This window comes from Phyllopteryx taeniolatus, chromosome 17, assembly GCF_024500385.1.
Source record: "Phyllopteryx taeniolatus isolate TA_2022b chromosome 17, UOR_Ptae_1.2, whole genome shotgun sequence".
Classification (NCBI taxonomy): Eukaryota; Metazoa; Chordata; class Actinopteri; order Syngnathiformes; family Syngnathidae; genus Phyllopteryx; species Phyllopteryx taeniolatus.
The window spans coordinates 15,703,781-15,727,012 of NC_084518.1; the positions used below are offsets into that span (position 1 = coordinate 15,703,781).

At 40.7% G+C, this 23,232-nt stretch overlaps 2 protein-coding genes across 5 annotated transcripts; both read left to right on the forward strand.

Moving 5' to 3' along the window:
• Positions 1-49: 49 nt before the first annotated feature.
• map3k7cl (map3k7 C-terminal like) lies at positions 50-12,829 on the forward strand. Of its 3 annotated transcripts, none has more exons than XM_061752269.1 (6): positions 50-187; positions 4,691-4,772; positions 5,517-5,575; positions 6,512-6,627; positions 10,249-10,367; positions 12,696-12,829. In XM_061752269.1, the coding sequence occupies exons 2-6, from the start codon at positions 4,697-4,699 to the stop codon at positions 12,752-12,754; spliced, it is 429 nt and encodes a 142-aa protein (XP_061608253.1). In that variant the 5' UTR covers positions 50-187; positions 4,691-4,696; the 3' UTR covers positions 12,755-12,829. The 3 variants fall into 3 exon arrangements, with proteins under 3 accessions (XP_061608253.1, XP_061608255.1, XP_061608254.1); XM_061752270.1 differs by lacking the exon at positions 50-187 and adding an exon at positions 2,864-3,005; XM_061752271.1 differs by having other exon boundaries at positions 10,249-12,829.
• A 1,250-nt stretch (positions 12,830-14,079) lies between these two features.
• Positions 14,080-21,048, forward strand: LOC133467401 (uncharacterized). Of its 2 annotated transcripts, none has more exons than XR_009785215.1 (5): positions 14,080-14,282; positions 14,393-14,614; positions 15,382-17,478; positions 18,236-18,528; positions 18,987-19,123. XR_009785215.1 is itself a non-coding variant. In XM_061752237.1 (5 exons), the coding sequence occupies exons 2-5, from the start codon at positions 14,393-14,395 to the stop codon at positions 20,184-20,186; spliced, it is 2,793 nt and encodes a 930-aa protein (XP_061608221.1). In that variant the 5' UTR covers positions 14,081-14,282; the 3' UTR covers positions 20,187-21,048. The 2 variants fall into 2 exon arrangements, 1 of the variants encoding a protein (XP_061608221.1); XM_061752237.1 differs by lacking the exon at positions 18,236-18,528 and adding an exon at positions 19,920-21,048 and having other exon boundaries at positions 14,081-14,282; positions 18,987-19,193.
• The last annotated feature ends 2,184 nt before the right edge of the window (positions 21,049-23,232 follow it).

The window sequence follows — 23,232 nt, forward strand, 5'->3', positions numbered from 1 at the left end:
TGGTGATGATAGTAGCTACTTTTCCTTTGGATGTAGTTTAGTTGTACTTGTACAATTGAAAGTCACATGATTGATCAATACACTAAAACTTAAAAAAAAAAAATAATAATCGTGTGTGTGCAAGTATATGATGTGTGTGTGTTTGTATCTGTTTGTTTCTTTTTCATACCACAGGATCCCACAGCAAGTAAGTAATCTTGCATTTTTTTCCCCCCCGTTTGCATTTCAATTGCTAATTTCAATTCCCTCACACGCACACGTGAAACGTTCTTCTTACATAGATTACTGGAACGCTTTCACACACAGCTGAACTTGTTTCGCTAGTGAAACACTCTGACAAACACTCCTGAAATCCTATCACACATCAAACTGAAATGTGCTCATGTAATATTGTATGTAGGAGAGTGTTTTGCTTGTGTATGTAAGAATGTTTCACATTTGTATGAGAGCGGAAATAGAATTTTCTCGTGTATGTGACAGCATTTCAGTGGTGTGTATGAGAGCATTTCATTTTTGTCTAGAAGAGCATTTCACAAATATGTGTTTTCATAGCGTGCATGAGAGGGTTTCACTTGTATATGAGAGCACAAAAAAAAAATGCAGTAGTCAAAGTGAGACCGTTACATTTGTGAGCATGACAGCGTTTCCGTATTGTGTTTTAGTGTTACACTCGGGGGGGGGGGGGGGGGGGTCACCTGTTTATATGAGAGTGTTTCAGTAATGCGTATGAGAGTGTCACTAACGTAAGAGCATTTCAATTGCATATGAGAGCGAAAAATATTTTAGGTGTTTCTCTGACAGCGTTTCATTAGTGAGTGTGAGTGTTTCACTCTTATGCATAAGAGTGTTTTTGTTATGTATGAGAATGTTTTAAGCAATGTGTCCTGTGTATGAGAGGTAAACTCGAATTATGTACCCCACAGCCCTTATATACCAACATACAGGTTAGTTTTCATCCTGAGGGATTCTGGTTAATCTCTTTATGTAATGACTTTTTTTTTTTTTTTATGTATGCCATCCAGATTAATTCTGGGATTGAGTATAATAGCTAGGCCTGTAATCTCGGTGATTCTCGATCAGAACCCCAGGCGGCTGTATTTCTTTTTTTTTTTTTTTTTTTTTTTACCTCCCCTCGCCCCCTCTCGTCAGGGTGTAATCCGTTATGAATGAGGGCAAGGATTACGCCGCTGACCTTGGCATTCAGCACGTCTGAGCGCGGCGCGATGACCTCACCTGAATGACACGCCGTCTATCTTGGGCCCCCCGACGCGACGCGTTCAAAAGCTTTTTGTGGCGCTAAACAGGCGGCGCCGTCCAGATGAGGCTCTCGTGTTGTGAAAAGGTCTTAAAGATAAACACCCGCAGTAAGATGTTTATTACCGCCGCAAAGGAGCTTTTGTTTCTGTTTATTAGAGACACCAGGTGCTTAAATACAGCAGGAAAACTAATAAAATAGGACTAAAGTAAATTAGTACATCATTAATATTTGTGTTTAATGAGTCATGAGAATTTAACAACTTATTTAAAAATGTAAAAAAAAAAAGAAAAAAAATCAAGGAAATTACTGGGATTCTTTTCCTGGTCAAGTTTGTGCTTTCACCTGTTGCTAGGCAGAATTATTAGAACCATAATGATAATACTTTAATAGTTTTTATATTAAAAATTGTAGAGAAAATATCAAATACATGAAACAAAATTATAATAAAATTGTACCATAATGTAAGTAGTTGAATTATTAATTGTTCACAACTGAAATGATAAAGTAAAAAAACAAAATCAAATCAATAAAATTGCTCAGATTATTTTCCCAATTGCCACCTGTTGCCCCGTAGAATTCATAAAATTCAATCGTCATCATAAAAACATTATCATTTCATATATAAAAGTGGTGTAGCATAACATAGTTTATGTAACATTAAAAAATATAATTATTTTAAATGATGATTTCTTCAAAACTAAACAAATTTCACAAAATATTTCCAAAAGCGGTAAATGGTAAATGGACTGCACTTATATAGCACTTTATCGACACCGTCACAGAGCGCTTTGGTTGTTGACTAGTTACTAGTTGGTTGTTGACTAGTTACTAATTGCTAGGCAGAATTGATTGGGCTCAATCATCATATCATTATAATATAAAATCTTTATTTGTAAAAAAACAACAATAAAAATGCTTAGATTATTGTCGTCGTCCCTTGTTGCTAGGAAAAATTTATAGTATATCAATTATGGAACATCCATTCATCCATTTTCTGTACCGCTTATCCTCACTAGGGTCGTAACATATCAAATATATAACATAAAATTACAAAATGACTGGTGGTCATTTCCCCAATTTATGTAGACACATTTATTTAGCCAGATTGAGTCTGTTTTGTTGTTGTTGTTTTTTGGTACAGTCCGTTTACGTTGGGATGAAGCAGGGCAGTGATCCAGCAGACGCAGCAGATGGCGCTGTGTTGCCAACAAAAATCCGTTTCGGAATAGCATGTACCGCTATCTATAGGCTCGTAGTGGAAGTCACGAAAGCGCTATGATGCAATCCTCTGCTGTACTGGATGTCATTAGGGAGTGTCCCTAATGAAGTGGCCCGAAGTGACCCAATGATGTTCCACGTCTTGATGTAATTCCATCACTTTTTTCCCCTCTGTCTGTCATCTTATCTTAGCTATCTTAGGCGTGAGCAGAAATGGGGTGAGGTGTTCAAGTCATGTCATCCGAGACATTTTATTATGAAGGGGAGAGGGGAGAGGGGGGAGGGCGGTGGGCACATTGCTGATGCTTTCGTGTAGTTTGTGTGTAGACGGGAGCGCGTTTAGACGAGACCCCCGAAGCGAGCGAGCGGAGCGAGGAGGAGGAGGAGGAGGTGGTGGTGGAGGGGGGCATGAGAGGGGGGCCCAGCGGCAGAACCAACCCTAAAACTCTGTGGATCGGACCTGCCTGATTAGACTTTTTGTGTGTGTGTTTTTTTTTATGGGAGGGGGTGGGGGGCGGGGCTGCTTCAGGTAATCAGTTTTTGTTTTGTTTGTAATGCATGGAAATTATGTCACGTTTGATTGACAGGAGTCAAATGTTTACTTTAAAGACTAGTAAAGTAACCCATGCACCTTTACATGCACGATTGACTGATTTATTTAGTCATGCATTTTTTTTATTTTTATAAAATTTTATTTATTTATTTATTTATCTCTTTATTTTGCATGTACTGAACACTTTTGTTAAGTGCACCGTCCAAAGGAATCCAATAGAAGAGACGTACCAGAAATTCTGCTGTTTTGATTGACAGTGTCATTGCTGTTTTATCGCAGGGTTATGAAAAAAAAAAAAAAAGTTTATGTGCATTTTCCTTATACGATCATAATCTTAAAAGCGATATAGTTAATAAGTTGGTTAGGTCGTGAATGAGTCGGATTGTCAGTTAGTGATTTGGTCAGTCAGTTAGTGAGTCAAACAGTAAATTGGTTAGTCAATAAGTTAGTTACTTAATTAGGTAGTCAGTCAATCAACCAGGTAATTAGTCAATAAGTCTGCCATTCAGTTCATTCAGCAGTCATTTAGTCGGTAAGTTAGTCAGAAAGTCAATTACTAAGTCGATCAATTAGTTGGTTAGTCAGTTAGTCATGTGTTACTCTTGTTACTCACCAAGCCAGTTAATTTGTCAGTGAGTCAAACAACCAGTTAATTAGGAAGTATGTCAATCACTTTGCTAGTCGGTCGGTTTGTTAACCAGTCAGTCAGTGATTCAGTTCATACATCAGTCAATTAGTAATTCAGTCATTTAGTTGGTTAGTCAGTCAGTTACTTACCAAGACATTTATTTAATTAGTCAGTCAGTCACTCAATCCACCAGTTAATATTTAGTAAGTTTGCCAGTCACTTAGCTAGTTGATCATTCAGTCAGTTTATCAGTGAGTAAGTTAATTTGTAAGTTAGTCAACAAGTCAATTATTAAGTCAGTCAGTTATTTATTTATTTATTTAAATAGCCTGTTAGTTAGCCAGTTAGTCAGTTACTTATCAACTCAGTTAATTCGTCGGTCGGTCAGTCAACCAGTTAGTAAGTCTGCCAGTCTCTTTTGTAGTCTGTCAGTGCGCTAGTTAGTAAGTCAGTCAGTTGGTTAATCAGTAGGGAAATTAGTTAAACAGCCAGTTAGTCAGTCATTTATTTATTAGTAGTAGTAGTTATTTAGTTAGTCTGTATGTCAGTCAGTTAGTACTGTAGTTCACTCTGATAGTACGTTGATCACTCAGTCAGTCAGTTATTTATCTAGTCAGTCTGTTATCAGGTTAGTCAGTCAGTTAGTAAGCCACGTAGTAAGTTTGTGGATCAGTAAGTCAGTTTGTTAGTCATGTAATTAGTCCATCAGTCAGTTAGTTACTTGGTCAGCGAGTTAGTCAGTTAGTGTGTCAGGTAGTCCATCAGTTTGTGGGTCAGTCAGTCATTCATTCACTTAGTAAGTCAGTTTGTGGGTTAGTAAGTCAGTCAGTCCGTTGGCAAACACGAAGAGTCGTCTTTCAAGTTTATTCCTTGCACGATAGAGGAAAAATTGCATTGCCGCTGTGGTGACAAACACACAATTGTTTTAAGTCGCAACAGTGCGTGCGAGAACAACATTAGGGCGGTGAGCCATATGCTGCTTCATCAAGCATAAGGACAATGATGTTAATGAATGCCAATAATTGTGACGCAGGGTTAAATGATCACGTCAACCAGAAGAGTGTCTCCTGATGCACCTGAAGTCCGGATCTCCTTCAGCCTTGACCACACATCAGGTTCATGCACACACACACACACACACACACACACACACACACGCACGCACGCACACACTCGCAGCTGTGTTCCACTCCCTCAAAATGCTGATAACAACTTATTTTAAGTGCCGTTTGATCATTTAAGACGCTCTAAAGCCCGGCTATGTTTTCAGCATGTCTGGAAAACATGCAGCGCATTCTGACTAACAAAATGGAGCCCGCAGGCCCGGCCCACCCCCACACGCGCCCTGCATTCACTCTAGCGATCTGCAGTGAGACAGGTGTTAAACCCCCCACCTCCACCCCGGCACCCGCCACCCGAACCCCCAACCCGGGTTCATCCTGCGGGCCTGTCATGTTGTCACGTCCCGCATAGCAGCACAAATGTTCTTGTTGTTGTTCCGCACGGCCGCGTGGACGCTTTTAGAAGGTTGCGTCACGCCCGGATTGTCATCGTGTGTTTGGCATGACTTCACGCACTGACCGCCTGTTTGATTCCCTCCCCGCTACGACACGCCCACTGCGGCTCCTTTACACCCAGCGGACACTTCATTAGGTACACCAGCACCTGCTTCGGGCCGCCACAACCACCAGGGGCCCCTAAGAGTAATTAAAAGCCAACAAAGGCTAGAGTACTATAACACTGCTATACTTTCTATCTGCACTTTTATTCAGATTTATGTGTGCATTTAAATGAGCAAATAAAGTAAGTAAATTAGCAACGTGTGCTAACCGAACGTGTTTTTGTTTTTCCTTCGACAGACGCACGAGATGCCGACGATATCGCTCAAACGTTCCCGGATCTCGAACAACGACTTCAGGTATGCGAGGCGCACGGTGTGCAGGTCACGGAGACAATATGAATTGTGATGGTGCATTCAAGGAAACTTGGAAATGAGAATAACCTGGTTTAAGCAATGAACACAGATTAATATGCAGTCACTTGATCTCAATTTTGTGGCACTTGAAGTGTCCTTTTCTTGGTGGGAAATTTCAGCTTTGCCATTTTTCTGGCCTTCGGCCAACCGAGCATTTTACATGGTCAAGAGTCGTGTAATATTAATTGCATTAATATCGCCGTTTCCCCCCTCAAATTGGTTATCATTATTTTGTATTCATTTATGCCATTAAACTATTGGGTCATTGATTTATTGTAAATAATAAGATTTAAAAAATAATATCTACATTGTACTTGCAAATGTGTTTTAGTTAGACATTTAAAAAACATTTTACGAATATTTTTGTAAAAAAAAAAAAAACTTTTAGAATAATTGTATTTACGCCTAAAAGTTACATAATTACATGTTTTTAATTTTAACTTCTTTTTAACAAAAACTGTAGTAAAATATTTTTTGTAATGATAAAAAAATTTAAAATATATAGAAAAAAATTGAAAATAAAATCGGAAAATATTTATTTAAAAATAAAAACTTCATATTTTACAAACATTTGTTTTCAAGAAATAGTCAACCTTTTTACTCGTTATAAAATATTTAACAATTTCAATGTTTTTATTTTATTATTTATAGTAAATAAATCAAATAACTATCTAATTTAATAAATTAATTAAAACATATAAGGAGTGCATTTTAAATAATTAATTTTAGAATTTAATTGGTGAATTGATTATAGTTAAATTAATCATACATAATAAAATAAACTCCATTCCATCCACATTTTAGCAACTTTTTCAAAATTGTATAACTATAGCAATACGCTTGTTTTTGTGTATTTTTTTCTTTTTCTTTCTGGTTTAGCCGGTATCGCCGTGCGTGTCCCTGAAGGAGAGCGTGCACGTGTACAAGGAACACTGCAGGATGGCGAGGGAGTTCCACCAAGTCAAACACGACATCGCCGCCCTGGAGGAACGCAAGTGAGTTTCGCCTCAGCCAACTTTGTCAACATTCACAGTAGACAAAAGGTGCTGCCTGCTTCGAGAGGAAATACATGACTCGTCCTCCAGATGGCGCATGTTTTCATCCCAAAGAGGTACAAGAATGTGGTTCAAAATCAATAGCGATCTTGCCGACACAGATTATTTATGCCAGCAAAAATAGTGCAAAACTTTTCATATTTATATCATTGTATTTGTATCATTTCAAGATTTTTCATGTTTTAATATCATGTTTGGATATTTATTGTGGCGGCACGGTGGACGACTGGTTAGAGCGTCAGCCTCACGGTTCTGAGGACCCGGGTTCAATCCCTGGCCCCCCCTGTGTGGAGTTTGCATGTTCTCCCCGTGCCTGCGTGGGTTTTCTCCGGGCACTCCGGTTTCCTCCCACATCCCAAAAACATGCATTCATTGGAGAATCTAAATTGCCCGTGAGTGCGAATGGTAATTTGTTTCTAGGTGCCCTGCGATTGGCTGGCAACCAGTTCAGGGTGTACCCCGCCTCCTGCCCGATGATAGCTGGGATAGGCTCCAGCACGCCCGCGACCCTAGTGAGGAGAAGCGGCTCAGAAAATGGATGGATATTTATTGTTTTTATTATAATTGATGCTGCTGTAATAATTTACACCACTTTAATGTGCATTTATACTCCATCATTAATAGTGCATTTTTTAATTGCTCCTGGGTTCTTAGTGCATTGATTGATGCCATAAAAATACATTTTATATATTTATATATAAACATTATTTATTATATATTTTTTTTAATATTTAGAGCATATATTGATGTCATAAAATATATTCATGTGTATTATACAGTATTCATAATTATACTTATTATATAATATTTAGAGCAATTAGTGGTACTATAAACCGTATATTTCTTTTTATATTATATATACATAAATGGTGCTGTAAAAAGTACATTCCTTTATATATATATATATATCAGAATCAGAATCATCTTTATTTGCCAAGTATGTCCAAAACACACAAGGAATTTGTCTCCGGTAGTTGGAGCCGCTCTAGTACAACAGACAGTCAATTTACAGAACACTTTGGAGACATAAAGACATTGACAAAAAACAATTGTGCAAAAAGATGCAGAGTCCTCTAGCACTTAGAGCACTTCGAATGACTAATATTGCAATAGTCCGGTGCAATGACCATTGTGCAAAGGGCGCTGAGACTTCAAGGAGTGTATGCGATTTAAAGTGACGAGTAGTGCGATAATCTGGGACAATGTTGGTTGTGCAAATGTTACAGATCCTCCTCAATCAGTGTGCAAATGGAGCAGATGCTACTCTGGCATGAGTGGCCAGTATATGCAACTAGTGCAACATGGCGAGACAACTACAGTGAGTGCACGAGTAATACATAATTGGCCCCACAGAAATGTGACAACAAACTCAAGTCAAAAAATTGCCAGCTTGTTGTAATGGAATTATAGGTTAGGTGTTTAAGAAGTTGATCGCAAGAGGGAAGAAGCTGTTGGAATGTCTACTAGTTCTAGTTTGCATTGATCGGTAGCGCTTACCTGAGGGAAGGAGCTGGAAGAGCTCCTTGTATATATATTTATAAATGTTTTTATAGAGTATACAGTAATCAGTGCAATTATTGAGGCCATAAAAGTACATTCATTATGTTATGCATATTGCATACGTGTATTTTTTTCCTCACAAATCATTCATTATGTTATTTCATTATATATAGGATCATTTGATAAAAATTGCTTCTTCAGTTTTTAGTCCATGGATTTATGCCACAAAAATCGCTATTTATATTTGTTTTATTTTTTAAACGTGTTTTTTTTCCCAATATATTTTAAAAAAATATTATTTACATAAACGTTTGTGTACACCTTGGCGTGGATGTATTAATGCAACATTAGCACAACACTGTTGCTACGTAAAATGCTAAACGTCCAATGCACAAAATAGACGCTGCTGAAAGTAACAGCCATCAATCATCCAGACGTAAACAACAGATTAGCCAAACAATCCGCTCTCGTCTTTTAATAGACACTTTATTTACAGTCCGCCGCAACCCGACACAGGGCGCGCACCCGACACACACACACACACATACGCGCGCACACACTCGGACACAATTCAAAGTCACATACTGAGTCATAGCGATGCCGAGCTTGTGTGAGAAACAATGTACTTTTCTATATATACCAATGGGTGAGTCATACCCGTCGAGGCGGGCCTGCCTACTCGCCACCTGCGAGCGTGAATCACGGCTTTCGACGGGATTGTAGCTCGTCCAACTTGTCGGGTGTCTCCTCGCTCGCGTCAGAATTCCAAAGATGACGAAGAGTGACGCTGGCGTAGCGAAAGCCATCAGACCCGTTTGCTATATGTACCCAAGCCTCGCTTGTCCTGTTTGTTGACTTAATTTTAAACGTTCCTGTCATTCCCCTTTCACTTGGCTAATAAGTCCTGATTGGTCACATAGTTTTGCCTGTCACGGATCATATCAAAAGCCTATTGCTTTTCAAAAATTAAAGTCTGCGCTTTAGCAGACCTATCTGACCATCTAGTCACAATTGTTTATTTTCTTTAAGATTTTGGTTTTTTATAACGTAAGAATCGAGATGGCCGAAGGAGAAGAGATAAATGGCAGCTCAATTCCTTGGCTGCACTTTAGTTTTTGGTTGTTATAGTCCTAATGCAAAAACCATATCAATTTTTAATGGCATGTAAGATTCCCAGTACAGATGAGATCAAAGACAGACCAGTTCCTTGTCTAACAATTAATCAGACCCATCTAGTCATGATTCTAGATATTCTACAAACTTTCAGCTATTATAGTTTTATATCTCGGCAGATTTTCAATCACGTATATGTAACTCAAGAATTCCAGGGTGGCTGTGATGGAAGAACAGATTTGTTCCTTGTCTGGGCTTGTGTCAGACCCGACCGAGCATCCTGAAATTGTCATCTTCAAGCTTTGTAAGGATGATACATCGGCGCAAGCCGCTGTTGATTTTGAATAACTAGTCAAGGTGAAAAGTCTTGTTGACGCCTCCCCTCACGTCAACTACAACATTATAAATAACAGGGATTTTTGTTTGTTTGTTTGTTTTGTTTTTAAAGTTAAAGCAAAAAGTCCACTCTTAGGAGTAGGAATGAAATACTGTGACTCTCTGGAGGCTTTGTTTGTTGTTGTTTATTCACGTTTTGTTTAACAAGGATCAATTTCACGGTGTGTAACTCAAAATGGTCACGTTAGATGAGATCAATGGGAGGTCGCGTCCTTGTCCAGGCTTAATCAGACTTGTCTAAACATGCTGGCACATCAGAGCAAGAACCCTGTTGATTTGTAATAACAATTCAAGGTGAAAGGTCAGACGTTAAAGGTGAAATAAAGATGGGTTTTATTGACGCAACGCCTCTAGTCAGAATTTAGTTCACCTTCAAACTACTAGGGATCACTTTTCTAGTACTTAGGAGTGCGAATAACATGCTGAAGATGTCTGGAGGCTACTTTTACATCTGCTAACCTGCTAGCATGTCCACGCTAACATTTTAGCACATTGATGCTAACATGCTAGCACGATGTTGCCTTCATCCGTGCTACCTGTTGTCGTCTTCAGGTGTCAGCTTCTGGCCGAGCTGGTGGAGGACCAGAAGGTGGCGGCCGAGATCTCCCGCCCCGAGGACGACGAGTTCCGGCGTCTGTCGGAGGAAAACCGCACGCTAGTGACGGCGCACGGTGAGCGGTCGCGCCAACTGCAGCGGCTACGCAGGCCCGACTCGTCCTGACCACACGCTCACCTGGAAACTAGAAAATCATTTTTTTTGTAACGATCTTGGCACAAATGCGACATTGTTGTCGGTTTGGTGCTGGGATGTCGGCGGCCATCTTTGTGGAAGCAGAGATTAGCATTTAAGCGCGTGTTAACCGCTAGGTTGTTTTTTTTAATGGGAGCTGCGTAGAGGCAGCCCGAGGTGCTGTGATGTGGTCCAAACAGAGTTTAAGGCGGCATTTGTGCAGTTGAAAACGGGCCTCGATTATATGTGTGTGCAGTATGTGCACGGTGCGTTTGAGGAAACTGGGATTTCCGAAGGTGTACGCCGCTCGAAGTCAGACTTCCTACTTGCTCCCTTTTATGCGTCGTTGTGTAGTTTGTCAGGATTATTGTTAGATTGTGGGGGTGTAGGGTTGACTTTAGGAGATTTGGCTTTAGGTTCAGGGGGTTAAGGTTAGGATTAGGTTATTTTATCATGAAATGGTTGTTGTTCAGGTTTAGGTGATGAAGGTCATGGTTAGGGTTGTTTTTAGGTTGTTATGGTTAGGTTTAGTTACATCATGCATAGGGGGTTAAAATAGGGTAAGGGGAATATTAGGTGCCAAAGAGTAGCCAAAAATTGTACTCATGTACTGTTACTTTACAGTAATCTGACTCAAGTAAAAAGTGGTCCGCCAAATAATTACTCAAATAAGAGTAATGTATTTATTTTAAAAAGTACTCAAGTAACTGGTGTGTAGTTTTAAGATTTTTATTTTTTTGTTTGTTTGTTTTTTATCACAGCATGAAAATCAAATTAACAAAAATATGAACTGGGCAGTGTTGGGAAAGTTCATTTTCTACGCAAACTAGTTCAATGTTCAGTTCACCGTTCCAAAAATGAACTAGTTCAGTTCATAGTTCACAATTAAATTTTTTTGAAAGCAATTCACCGTTCAAAAAAATGAACTAGTTTATAGTTCTTTTTTTGTTGCTGACGGGCTATTTCCCTCAAAATATTGCCATTTCATTTCCTCATTGTTGCCACCCATTCAGCCCAGACTAGTAGCCAGTAGTCTTTTTTTTCAATGGGGAAATAAAACAAAAACAGGAATGTTGTCCTTAATGCGAATAACAATAATACGCAACACAGTGTGAAAGGAACGATGGTGAAAGGACAATGATAACTGCATATTACTGACTGTATTAACATATTACACACTATATTAACAAAATATTTTTTCTTACAATAAAAACAAAATTAGTTCCATATTATGTCAGTGTGATCGTACAGTGTTTTAACTAAAGCATTCTGATATAAAAAATAATTTTCCTAGTAATCAATTTTTACAATTATGTACCAAAGAACACATTCACTCCCATTTACAGTGTCTCTGAACGCACCTCGCGGACTCACGGTGTGCACATGAATGGCGGCCACACTGACCGGGTTGCCCAATACGGCGTTTTTACCCCGACATATGAAGCCTCGTATATAGCTGGGTTTTGTCCTGGAAGTCCCAAACAAAACAGCGCAAACGGCTCCCCAGGCACAGATTATATAGAAAATCGCGAACTTGGAAGTAGAGCTCTTGTAGGCTGAAATGCGGACATTTTTAGGCAGACACAGATGACAACTCACATAGCTGTTGATGTTTTTTCTAGTTTGTAAAGTGAACATATATTGAATGTGAGGCCAGCACTGCGATCGTTGTTTCTGCCAAGCTTCACACAAAAATCTGTCACATAGTAAACGTTGCTTGTGTCTGGGGCCGTGGGGACTTCGCACGCGGTCATGTGACTTCCTGGCTCCGTTTGATGAGTGAAATGAAGTCAAATGTCGCTAGTGATTACGTTGGATTGGCAAAACAGTCATGTGCGAGGCGCCAGAGGCAGAATTCTCTTTGATGACCCAAAACCAATAGATCGCACGATAACAATAAGAGATAAATACAAATAAAAATAGCTAGGGGAATGTAGCTCAATGTAACCGAGTAAAAGTAGTGTTTCTTCTTCATAAAAATAGTCAAGTACAAGTTAAAAGTATGTTGCATTACAACTACTCTCACAAATAAACTTTATTCAAAAAGTTACTTCAGTAAATGTAACAGAATGTATAGCGTTTTGGTTCGGGTTTGGGTTAGGTTATGGTTAGTTTTAAAGGGATAGGGTTATGTGTGTGCATGCATGAGTACATTGAAACACAGTCGGATATGCGGAACTCGAGAGTAGATGTAAATAGTCGAATGGTCCACCCAGTAAGTCATAATCGGCTGCCTGAGTCACCCAAGCCCCTCCATCTTATTTGCCAGTCCACTTCCTGTTACGGCGAGAAGGAAACGAGGCGAGCTTGCCATTGGTTGTCGGATGAAGTGGATGCAAGCACTGATGTGTCGAAGCTGAAACGCTCAACAACAATCTTTGAATAAAGCGAACTTTATTCCAACACGCGCATGCTTAAAGTCTTTCTTCCATGGAAACAGGAAGTTGATTTAAAGCAGTCACCCGATTGGTCGCCGGGACACTTGTTTCACAATCTGACCACACTTCTGCTTTTAGTGGCATCTAAAACACACACACACACGCTTTATTTTTCTTGTTTTCAGCTATATTTAAAACATAAAATAACAAATATTGTTCTTTCAATAAATGTAGATAAGGTTCAAAAACGGAATTTACTTCAGTAGTTCAATTAGAAAAGTAAAACTCTTTCATTGCACACAGAATGATGTATTGTATCGTGATCTGTCTCTTATGATTACAGTTTACAGCTAAGAAAGAAAGAAAAATCCACCCAAAGTAGAAAATTACATGAGAAATAATTGAAAAGATTTTTAATACAGAAATTAGGTAGGAATTGGGAGTTATTTTCCTGTTTTTAAACAATAACACAAATGTTTATTATACTGTATGTATTGACTGTATTGATTAGGTGTAGTTATATTTATGATTATTAATATTAATATCATGATTTTCTTTTCATTATATATTTTGTTTTACTTGTATTTTACATTGTTACATTTATTGTATTTTACATGAATTTATTTATTTATTTATTTCAGCCTTTATTAAAATTGATGGTCATATTCAGATACATTTGTACAAATTATCTAGACTTTTTAAAATAAATTAAAAATTTTGAAATACATTTTGAAAAATTACAATGAAACCATTAAAATTCAGTTAACAAATTGAAAGAAATAACCCACAAAAATTAAATGACATTTAAATAATAACAAAAAAACTGAGAAATAAAAATAATAAATAAAATAATTTTCAATTTAAATTAGAAATGCACTTGGAATAAAATATAAAAATTCTAATAAAAAACAAAAAGTACATTCCATTTCAATAATAACAAAGACAAAAACAAAATGTCAAAAAATGAATCTAAATTGAAGTAAAAACTGCATTGAGTTTAAACAATTCTATTTCATTTTCAAATGAAAACTAAATTTTCTGCACATTTGGTGCGTTTATTTTAATATAGTGGAGTTAAAAAAAAGTGATATGATGATTATGATACAGATTCATGAATGGCCCCTATAGGAGGACTTCATAGGGGGGGGGGGGGGGGGGGGGGGGAAATCTGTCTGTGAAAAATGTAAGGTTTTAAATGTATGTATTTATTTGTATTATGCCTTATAGTTTGTCTTTCCAGGAAGTGTGTTCGTAGAGCGGGAGGGCGGGGGGGAATGGTGTTGGACGGGAAAACATGCTTGCTCATCTTTTATCAGCATGAGTCAGCGCTGTTGCAACACTCACACACACGCGCGCGCGCGCGCGCGCACACTAGCTCACTCCCTCACACACACTTTGACAGATGAGTGTGTGAAGCTCGCTAAGCTTATCTCAAAGTCGTCATAACCTCTAAAGAACCTGGACGAGCCTACGAACAGGTAAGCCTGTCTTATTATTAGCATTATTATCATCATTTAGTTCATTTCTAATGCGTGATAAGTTGCTGTGACACTGTTGTGTGTGTCCATGCGTGTGCGCGCGCGCGCAGATGCCGTCGTACACGTACGCGTGCGCGGCACACCCGGCGCGCGTACTGCGGCGCCTGGACGAACTGCGGCTGCGCGACGCTCTCTGTGACGTCACCGTGCAGGTAGACGGCCGCCGTTTCCACGCCCACCGCGCCGTGCTGGCCTCGTGCAGCGACTACTTCGCCGCAAGGCTCCCACGCACGCAGGCGCCCGAGGACGATGACGTCACGCTGCCACCCGAGGTGAGAGCTGCCTGAGGGCGACGTCACGAGTGATTACCCCTGAAGGACGACACGTGCGCTCCCTGGTCCACTTGATTAGGTACACCTGGATGTTGAGGGTGTAACTAATTAAGTGGCCAATGTAGAACGATGTTTGTTTCTGAGAATGACGCCTCTTACCGGACACCTCATTAGGTACACCTAATTCTTTTGTATTGGGTGTCTTTAAGGATTTACCTAATTAATTGGCCAATGTATAACAATGGTTTTTTTTCTGAAAATGACGTCACTATGCTGAGCCTACACGTGTGCGTTGGCTCGCTGGACACTTGTTTAGGTACATCTCCCACCTAATAACCTCAATCATGCTTTGAAGTTTTTTTTCTTCAAGTTGGAAGCTGTACCTAATAAAGTAGTGATGTTTATAAAAATGCTTAAACCTATGCATGATGTCACTTAACTTTTTTGTTTACGCTACACGTTGCTCACTGGACACTTCCTTAGGTACACCTAAAAAAATAAACAAGTACTATGAAGATTTTTTTGTTTTTGTATTAAATCTTATTGGAAGGTGTACCTAATGAAGGGGACAATCCATAAAAATGTTTGTTCCTGAGGATGAAGTCACATTGTTTATCCATTGGACACATTAACTACGCCAATCCTTTGGTGTATTGGATTTCGTTGGGTGGTGGACCTAATGTAGCAGCCACATTTATTCGGCATGTTTCACATTCCAAAAAAAGTGGCAGCAGACAACCATGATGTATATTTTCCTGTCTCCATAGGTAACCGTGGGCGGATTTGAGCCACTGCTGACATTTGCCTACACGTCCGAGCTGCTCTTTGGTAAACACGACATCCTGGAAATCCGCCAGGCAGCGTCCGTGCTGGGCTTCCGAGACCTGGACTATGCCTGTTTCGACTTCCTGCTCCCCAAGTTCAGCTCGGACCCGCCTCCGCCGCCATCAAGGAGGAAGAGGTGCTGTATAAAGAAGCAGAAGAGCCAGGACGATCACCACAAAGCTGTCAAACCGCTGGCGAGGGAAGCTGTTCCACCTGGCTGCATGGAGGGGAATGACAGGAGGGCCATATTCTCATTTTTTCCAGATGGGGGCGCAGGAGGACCCAAGTATCGCAAGTTCCAGCTGGCTTGTGGGAAAGAGATACCTCAAAAACATTGCGGATTAAAGGAGGCCTTTGAAGAAGGAACCAGGTTCTGCAGTGGTGCCAATCTAATACCAGAAATTACTGGATGCCAGGACGCAACGAAGCCTTCGGGAAATGGCAGCAGCAAGGGAGACAAAGTGGACAAGAGTCCCAGATCCAATTCAGGCCCCTTTCATCAGGACACAATATCAGAAGATGTTGAACAAGGACCAGGAACAAGGTCCTCAGGTGGTCCCGAGCTAGTACGAGGTACCACGCAGAAAGCTGAACTTCCCAGAAGACTTACAGGGCGCAAGGATCACGACCATCTTCCAAGAAATTATGCCAATGTGAGTCCCAGGTCCGACGCAGTCCCCTATTATCAGGACCCCATCACAGAAGACAGAAAACAAGGACCGGGACCCCTATTCTCTGGTGGTCCCAAGATGGTTCCAGCTGCTACCCAGAAAGATGAAGATCCTGGAAGCCAAAAAGAGGGCAAGAATGAAGCAGAACCTTCAGGAAATGGTTCCAAAAAGGGTCCCAGGTTCGACTTGGTCCCCTCATGTCAGAAAAGCATCATAGAGGAACAAGGACCAGGAACAAGGTTTTTTGGTGGTCGTGTTCTGGTACCTCGTGAAACCCGACTAACTTCAAGACTAACAGGATGCAAGGAGCTGGATGGGTGTCTCGGGTCTAATTATAGCCCCTATCATCAGAAAACCTCTACAGAAGAGAGAGAACAAGGAACAAGAAGGAGATTTTCTGCTGGTCCTGATCAAGTTGAAGGTGCCATCCAGAAAGCTGAAGCTCCCAGACACCAATATGGACCAGAGTATCTCAGGTCCGACTCTGGCCCCTCTCATCAAAACACTATCACAGAAGATGACAAAAAAGGACCAGGAACAAGTTTTTTTCGTGATCCCAAGCTGGTTCCAGGTGCTACCCTGAAAGATGAAGTTCCCAGTAGACTAAAAGGTCTCATGGACCTAGCCGAGGATTCAGGATATGGCACCAGCTTGGAACCCAGGTCCAACTTTGTCCTCTCTCATCAAAGCACTATCACAAAAGTCGAAGAACAAGGACCAGGAACAAGGTTCTCCGGTGGTTTAGGTCTGGTAGCAATTTCCGCCCAGAAAGTTGAAGGTCCCAGAACACTAACGGGCTGCAAGGACGTTGACATGTGTCCTATGTCCGACGCAGGCCCTTTCCATCAGGACACCATCGCAAAAGATGGTAAACAAAGTCCAGGAATGAAATTTTCTGTTGCCACATGGAGAGTTGAATGTCTTGGAAGACTGTGCAAGGATGGAGCAGATCTTCCAAGAGATCCCAAAGGAGACAACCTGGACACAAATTCCGTGTCCGACTCTTCCCAATTCCATCAGAAAATCACAGAACAAGAACAAGAACCAGGAAGACGGTTCTCTAGTGATCCCAGTCTAGTCCCAGGTGTCACCCTGAAAAGTAAAGCTCTGGGAGACGAGGAGGGAGCAGAGTACCATGGGTCCGACCCGAGCCCCTCTCATCAGAGCTGGCTCCAGGTGGACCTCAAGTACCCCTTCCGAGCACAGAATCAGGACCCGGAGCGAGGTGGAACTCATTGGAAAGGAGGCATGCTGTCCGAGAGTGAGGGAGCCTCCCAGTCGGGCCTGTCGTCTCTCAACTCAGGTGAGGATGGAGACTCGGAGACTGATGGCGACGGAGAATGGTGCCCCAGAGAACGGGCCAGACAGGTGAGTACTGACCAGTACAGGCACTATCGACTAAGACCCAACTAGTATGTTGTCTAAACGGGCTGCTGGAGAAATACTGAAAAGACCTACAATTACTGTTAGTCATGGATTTCTTGGAAACTCGTTTGCAAATGTTTGCATGGGGTTGCTATGGTGACCAGTTAATTATTTACTCGTAAATGTGTGTGCATATGTGTGTGTGTGTGTGTGTGTGTGTGTGTGTGTGTTCGCGTGCGTGCACTCACAGCCCTTTGTTTGTTTATTGGCTGGCAGAGCTTGGTTTGATGATGTCATTGCCAAGTCAATCCCCAATTTAATGATTGACAGTTCAGTCACAAATGTAACTGAGCTCATGCTAAGCTACCGTGTGTGTATATGTACCATAAATTATGTTTTTAATCATGTCTTAAGTGCACAAGACTGATTGTTAGAGTGCTAACAAGACTGTTCAAGTGTTAACCGTTAGAGTGCTAATAGCATTGTTAGAGTGCTAACAGAACTGATTGTTAGGTTGCTAATGGTGCTAACAAGACTGATTGTTAGAGTGCTAGCTGTGCTAACAAGAATGTTTGTTATACTACGTTCACACTGGAAGCAAAGTGAACTTACGCCTTGCGTTACTTGCAAGACTTTGATTGTGAGAGTGATTTATACTCTCATTTGCCTCATTTTCCCTGACGTCGGTGCGCTGTGAGTGGCCACGGCCAGTGCTACGCACCCCCAGGCTGGTTCCTATGATTTTTTTTTTCCTTCCTAGCTTCCTAATTCACTTCCAGCCTACGACCCCATGACCTTTGCAGCCGGCGACGATGTGCTCTGAGTGGCCATGGGGGCCAGCGCAACACCCCAACCGCCAGACTGGCCCTTTGCTCACCATCCTCCAAGTTGATTGGCTCTCGTGATGCGATTTGTGGCTTGAATTTCACATTTTCCAACCTGAGTGAATGGGCGAAGAAGCAAATTTTCATGTGCTCACCCCACTAGCATTGCGCATCATACGTCGCCCAGCACAGTTTTGTGCCTATTTATGCGTTTGCATTGACTTTATATGTAAGCATGTTGCTTGAATGGTTCAATTTGCGTCTAGCATTTGAGAGCTAGTAAGACTTATGGCTTGCATGCCAATCATTAGAGTGCGTGCAAGATTAATTGTTAGAATGATAGTTGTTAGAGTGCTAACTACACTATTATGGTGCTAAGTGTGCTTACAAGACTGTTAGTGTGCTAATACAACTGATTGTTGGCATGCTAACCGTTAGCATGCTAACTAAACTGATTTTTAGCGTGATAACAGGACTGATTGTTAGGATGCTAACCCTTAGGAGGCTAACAAAACTGACTGTTAAGAGTGCAAACATGAGTGATCATTGACACGCTAACAAGAATGTTAGCGTGCTAATGCGACTGATTGCAAGTGTGCTCACAAGAGAGACTGTTAGCCTGAGGGCACGACTGATTGTTAGAGTGCTGACACAGATAGCACGTTTGTTGTGGTGTTTGTTTATCAGGTTAATCTTCCATTCTCTGTGGATTACGCTGTGCGTCTGAACCGCCTGGACCTGCAGAATCTGCTAAGTCAGCACGCATTGACACGCCAGCAGCTAGATTTGATCCATGATATCCGGCGGCGTAGCAAAAACAGACTGGCCGCACAACGCTGCCGCAAGAGGAAGCTGGAGTGCATCGCCAACCTGCAGGAGGAAATCAACAAGCTGGTAAGAGCCAAACAGACACGAATAATCGATACGTCGGTCTTCAAGCAATAGAGGGAACAGGAAATGAGACAATGTTGTACAATTTTATAAGACAGAGTCAGGTGATGAGTTAGTTAGTCAGTCATTTATTTAGTTAGCCAGTTGATTGAGTTGAGTTAGTCAATTAATTTATTAGTTGGTAGATCTGACAGTTAATCAGTTAGTCAGTTTGTTATCTGGCTAAGTAGTAGTCAGTTGTTTGCTTGGTTGGTTGGTTGATCAGTGGGTTAGCTAATGAGTTAGTCATGAAGTCAGTGAGTTTGTCAGCGTGTTAGTTACTAGTTAGTTAATTAGCTAAGTAGCCAGTTGTTTGGTGGTTGGTCAATCAGTGAGTGAGCAAGTGAGTGTGTTATTCAGGCGGTGAGCGAGTTAGTAAGTCTGTCAGTCAGTTAGTCAGTCAATTAGTTAGTAACTCTGTGAGTGAGTGAGTGAGTGAGTTTGGTGGCTTGTTAAGTAGTAAAATGGTAAATGGAGTGCACTTATTTAGTGCACTATCAGAGCCTGTAGTAGTAGTAGTTGGTTGTTTGGTTGGTTTGGCAGTCTGTAGGTGAATGAGTGAGTGAGTGAGTTAGTTTTTTTAGTCAGCTGTTTAGTCAGTTGGCAGTTGCTTGAGTAAGTCAATCAAGTCAATCAAACTGCCCATTACACGAGTTCAGTACAATGCGTGTGTTTGTGTTTGTGCCTCAGAGGTGCGAGCGTGAGAAGCTCCTCGTGGAGAAGAACCAACTTCATCATCTGGAGACCACCACGCGCCTCAGCGTCACAGCACTCAGTGAGCGCGTCTGCGGCAAGGCCCGAGACCTCAGGCCAGAGCAGCTACGACTCCTTGACCCCCATAGCTCCCTCGTATCACACCTTGACGCCCTACTCTTGACGCCTCACTCATCTTCCGCAATGCCAGCCGAGACTCAAGAACATTTAGAGAACATGAGAATGGACATGAAGGATTCCTGATTTTTTTTTAAATCAGTTATTTCTTGTCTTATTTTTCTTTTTTTTTATGTCATAAATATGAACTTCCTTGACCATATTTGGAAGTGAACACCAGCATCTATATTTGTACGAGGCACAGTTTTGATCATTTAAAGCAGGGGTGGGAAAACGTTTGTGTTCAAGAGCCAAATTATATTTTAAAATACACAGGCGTCATTCGTAGAAAGTTAAACTGTTTATGTATGCTGTAATCATTTTGTTAAATAACAATTATTTGTCCTTTTTTAAATTGTATCATTCACCGAACAATTCAATTGTTTCAAAATATTAAATATTTATTGTTATTATATTATTTAAAATTAATTAATTAAACAAATATTTCATGAAATAAATGAATAAAACAAATTAACTAATTTTAGGAAAAGCGCAAATTACTGCAGCAAACATTACAAGATGTAAATGCTCCGGGCCGTACTTTGCCCACCCGTGCTTTAACGAGTACACTCACCCATTAATGTCCAGCCAAGAGTCAGGAATTGACAGATTCTAGTATATTTATATTCATTTCTTCAATGGTTTTTGTTTCTGTTATTTTTTTTTCTCCTGTAAATGTTTTACTACCAACTTTTCATCCTTGGCAACTTTTACATGTGCAAATATGTACGGATTTACTATCAAACACAGTATTTCCAGTTGGACCACTACAATGTGTGTAAAAGTAGCAACTCAAGTTGATTTGAAGAATTGTTGTGTTTTCTAACAACAGTGGTGCCAAAGACGTTTCTTCATTCTCTTTCCTCTCAAAACACACACAACACTTTAAATGTTCTAACTTATGACGTATATAGTCACCAGTGTTCAAGTAAAACAATTAAAATGTTCAGTTGGGCTCTTTTATTGGGGTAACAAAAAATCAACTCTTCGTTCTCATAGGGAGTCATTAAATGTCCGACTTTCCGTGTGGTCATTAAACGCGTCGCTCTGAAAAAGTTGTAAGGTGACCACAATGCCACCAGAGGGCGCCAGAGGTTTGCGAAAGGGGCGACAACGCGTTTAGTTGAAACGTTGTCATCTATGGGAAATGTTGCTGGTGCGTGAGAATGGGATTCTAATCCCTGTCAAAATGGTGGAGCAATTCAACAGGAAGAAGATCCCGAATGCGTTTCATGACTGTTTGCATGTTAGCATTGACTACAGGTGCAAGAGTATAAAATCCTTATTGAGCTGCCTTTGCACGTACTCAATCGTTGTCCGTTAATCTTGCTGTATGTTAGAATTTTAGTAATTCTCATTACAAATAGTAAACGACTACATGGTGAGAGATAAAAAAATCCTCATCAATCTGCGTTGGCATTTTCTATACTCAAACTCAGGTTGCCGTATGTTAGCAACTTTTAGCACGTTAGCAATTAACACTTGCAATAGTAGGCCTACTTGATTTTAGGGTTTGACGCAAACTCCTCAGAATCTGCCTTAGCGCTTTCCCTTCTCAGGTTGCTATCTACGTCTACATGTTAGAATTTGTGCAATTGACATCAGACATAATACACAAGTACATGGAAAGATGTCGAATCCTCGAGGACGCGTATTAGCACGTTTTGCATTTGCTGCACTCAAACTCAGGTTCCTAGCTTGTTGTTTTAGCATACCGACTGTTAACATGTAAACAAATGTCACGTGAAATACCCGTTCTACCGTTGTAAGATTGTAAACTTCTACTTGATCTGCCTTAGTGCTTTTATTTGTACTCGGATTTCTATCTTGCTATATATATGTTAGCAATTCTCACGACACACAGTACCTAAATACAGGTGTAATGGTGTAGTGACTTTCTGCAGTGAGGTGGCTATCTTGCTATATGTTTGCATAACAACTGTTAGCATTTGTAGCGATTCTCATCAGAAATAATGCCCGACTTCACAGTGAGATGTATAATTCTTATCAATCTCCCTTGGGAATTTCTGTAGCTATTTTTTTCTTTCTTTCTTTGTCCTGTTCAAATGTTCGGTCAAACAGAAAGGAGGATTTGTATTCTTTTTATGCCGGAAGAGTTTTGCTGTGCCACAGTGGACTTTTTAAACTGCCACTGTGCGTCTTTGTATTCTGATGGATTTTTTTTATTGCAATATTTCTGTCACGCAGAACAAAGTTTTAAAGGGGAGTGACAGAAAACAAAACAAAAGGGAGAGACATTCAAAAGATGACAAAATAATATTAGCATAGCAGTTTCTGTACTTAAACTCAGGTTGCTATCTTGCTATATCTTAGCATACCAACTGCAGGTTAGCATTTTAGCTATTCACATCAAATGTAGTACACAACTACACGGCAAGATGATTTTTTTTTCCCTGTCTGTCATCTTGCTATGTGTTAGCATACCAACTGTTAGCATTTTATAATTATTTTGCTCTATCCTTAGAGCTTTCTGTACTCAGATTGCTATCTTGCTATATGTTAGCAAACAAACTGTTAGCACGTTAGCATTTCCCATCATAAATTTTACCCGACTAAATGCACAAAATCTTTTCTCGCACTGCCTCTCATTTGAAATAGCAGCAGACTATAAGGAAAGAGGCGGCACGGTGGACGACTGGTTAGAGCGTCAGCCTCACAGTTCTGAGGTGCGGGGTTCAATCCCCGTCCCCGCCTGTGTGGAGTTTGCATGTTCTCCCCGTGCCTGCGTGGGTTTTCTCCGGGCACTCCGGTTTCTTCCCACATCCCAAAAACATGCATTAATTGGAGACTCTAAATTGCCCGTAGGCATGACTGTGAGTGCGAATGGTTGTTTGTTTCGATGTTCTCTGCAATTGGCTGGCAACCAGTTCAGGGTGTACCCCGCCTCCTGCCCGATGACAGCTGGGATAGGCTCCAGCACGCCCGCGACCCTAGTGAGGAGAAGCGGCTCAGAAAATGGATGGATGGATATAAGGAAAGATGTAAAATCCATATCCCAGTACATTCTCTACTCAGGTTGTCATCTTGCGGTTACCGTAGCAACTATTAGCACAATGTAATGTGGGGAGCTGCGCAACTGTACAATAAATAGAGATAACATTCTATATTATGT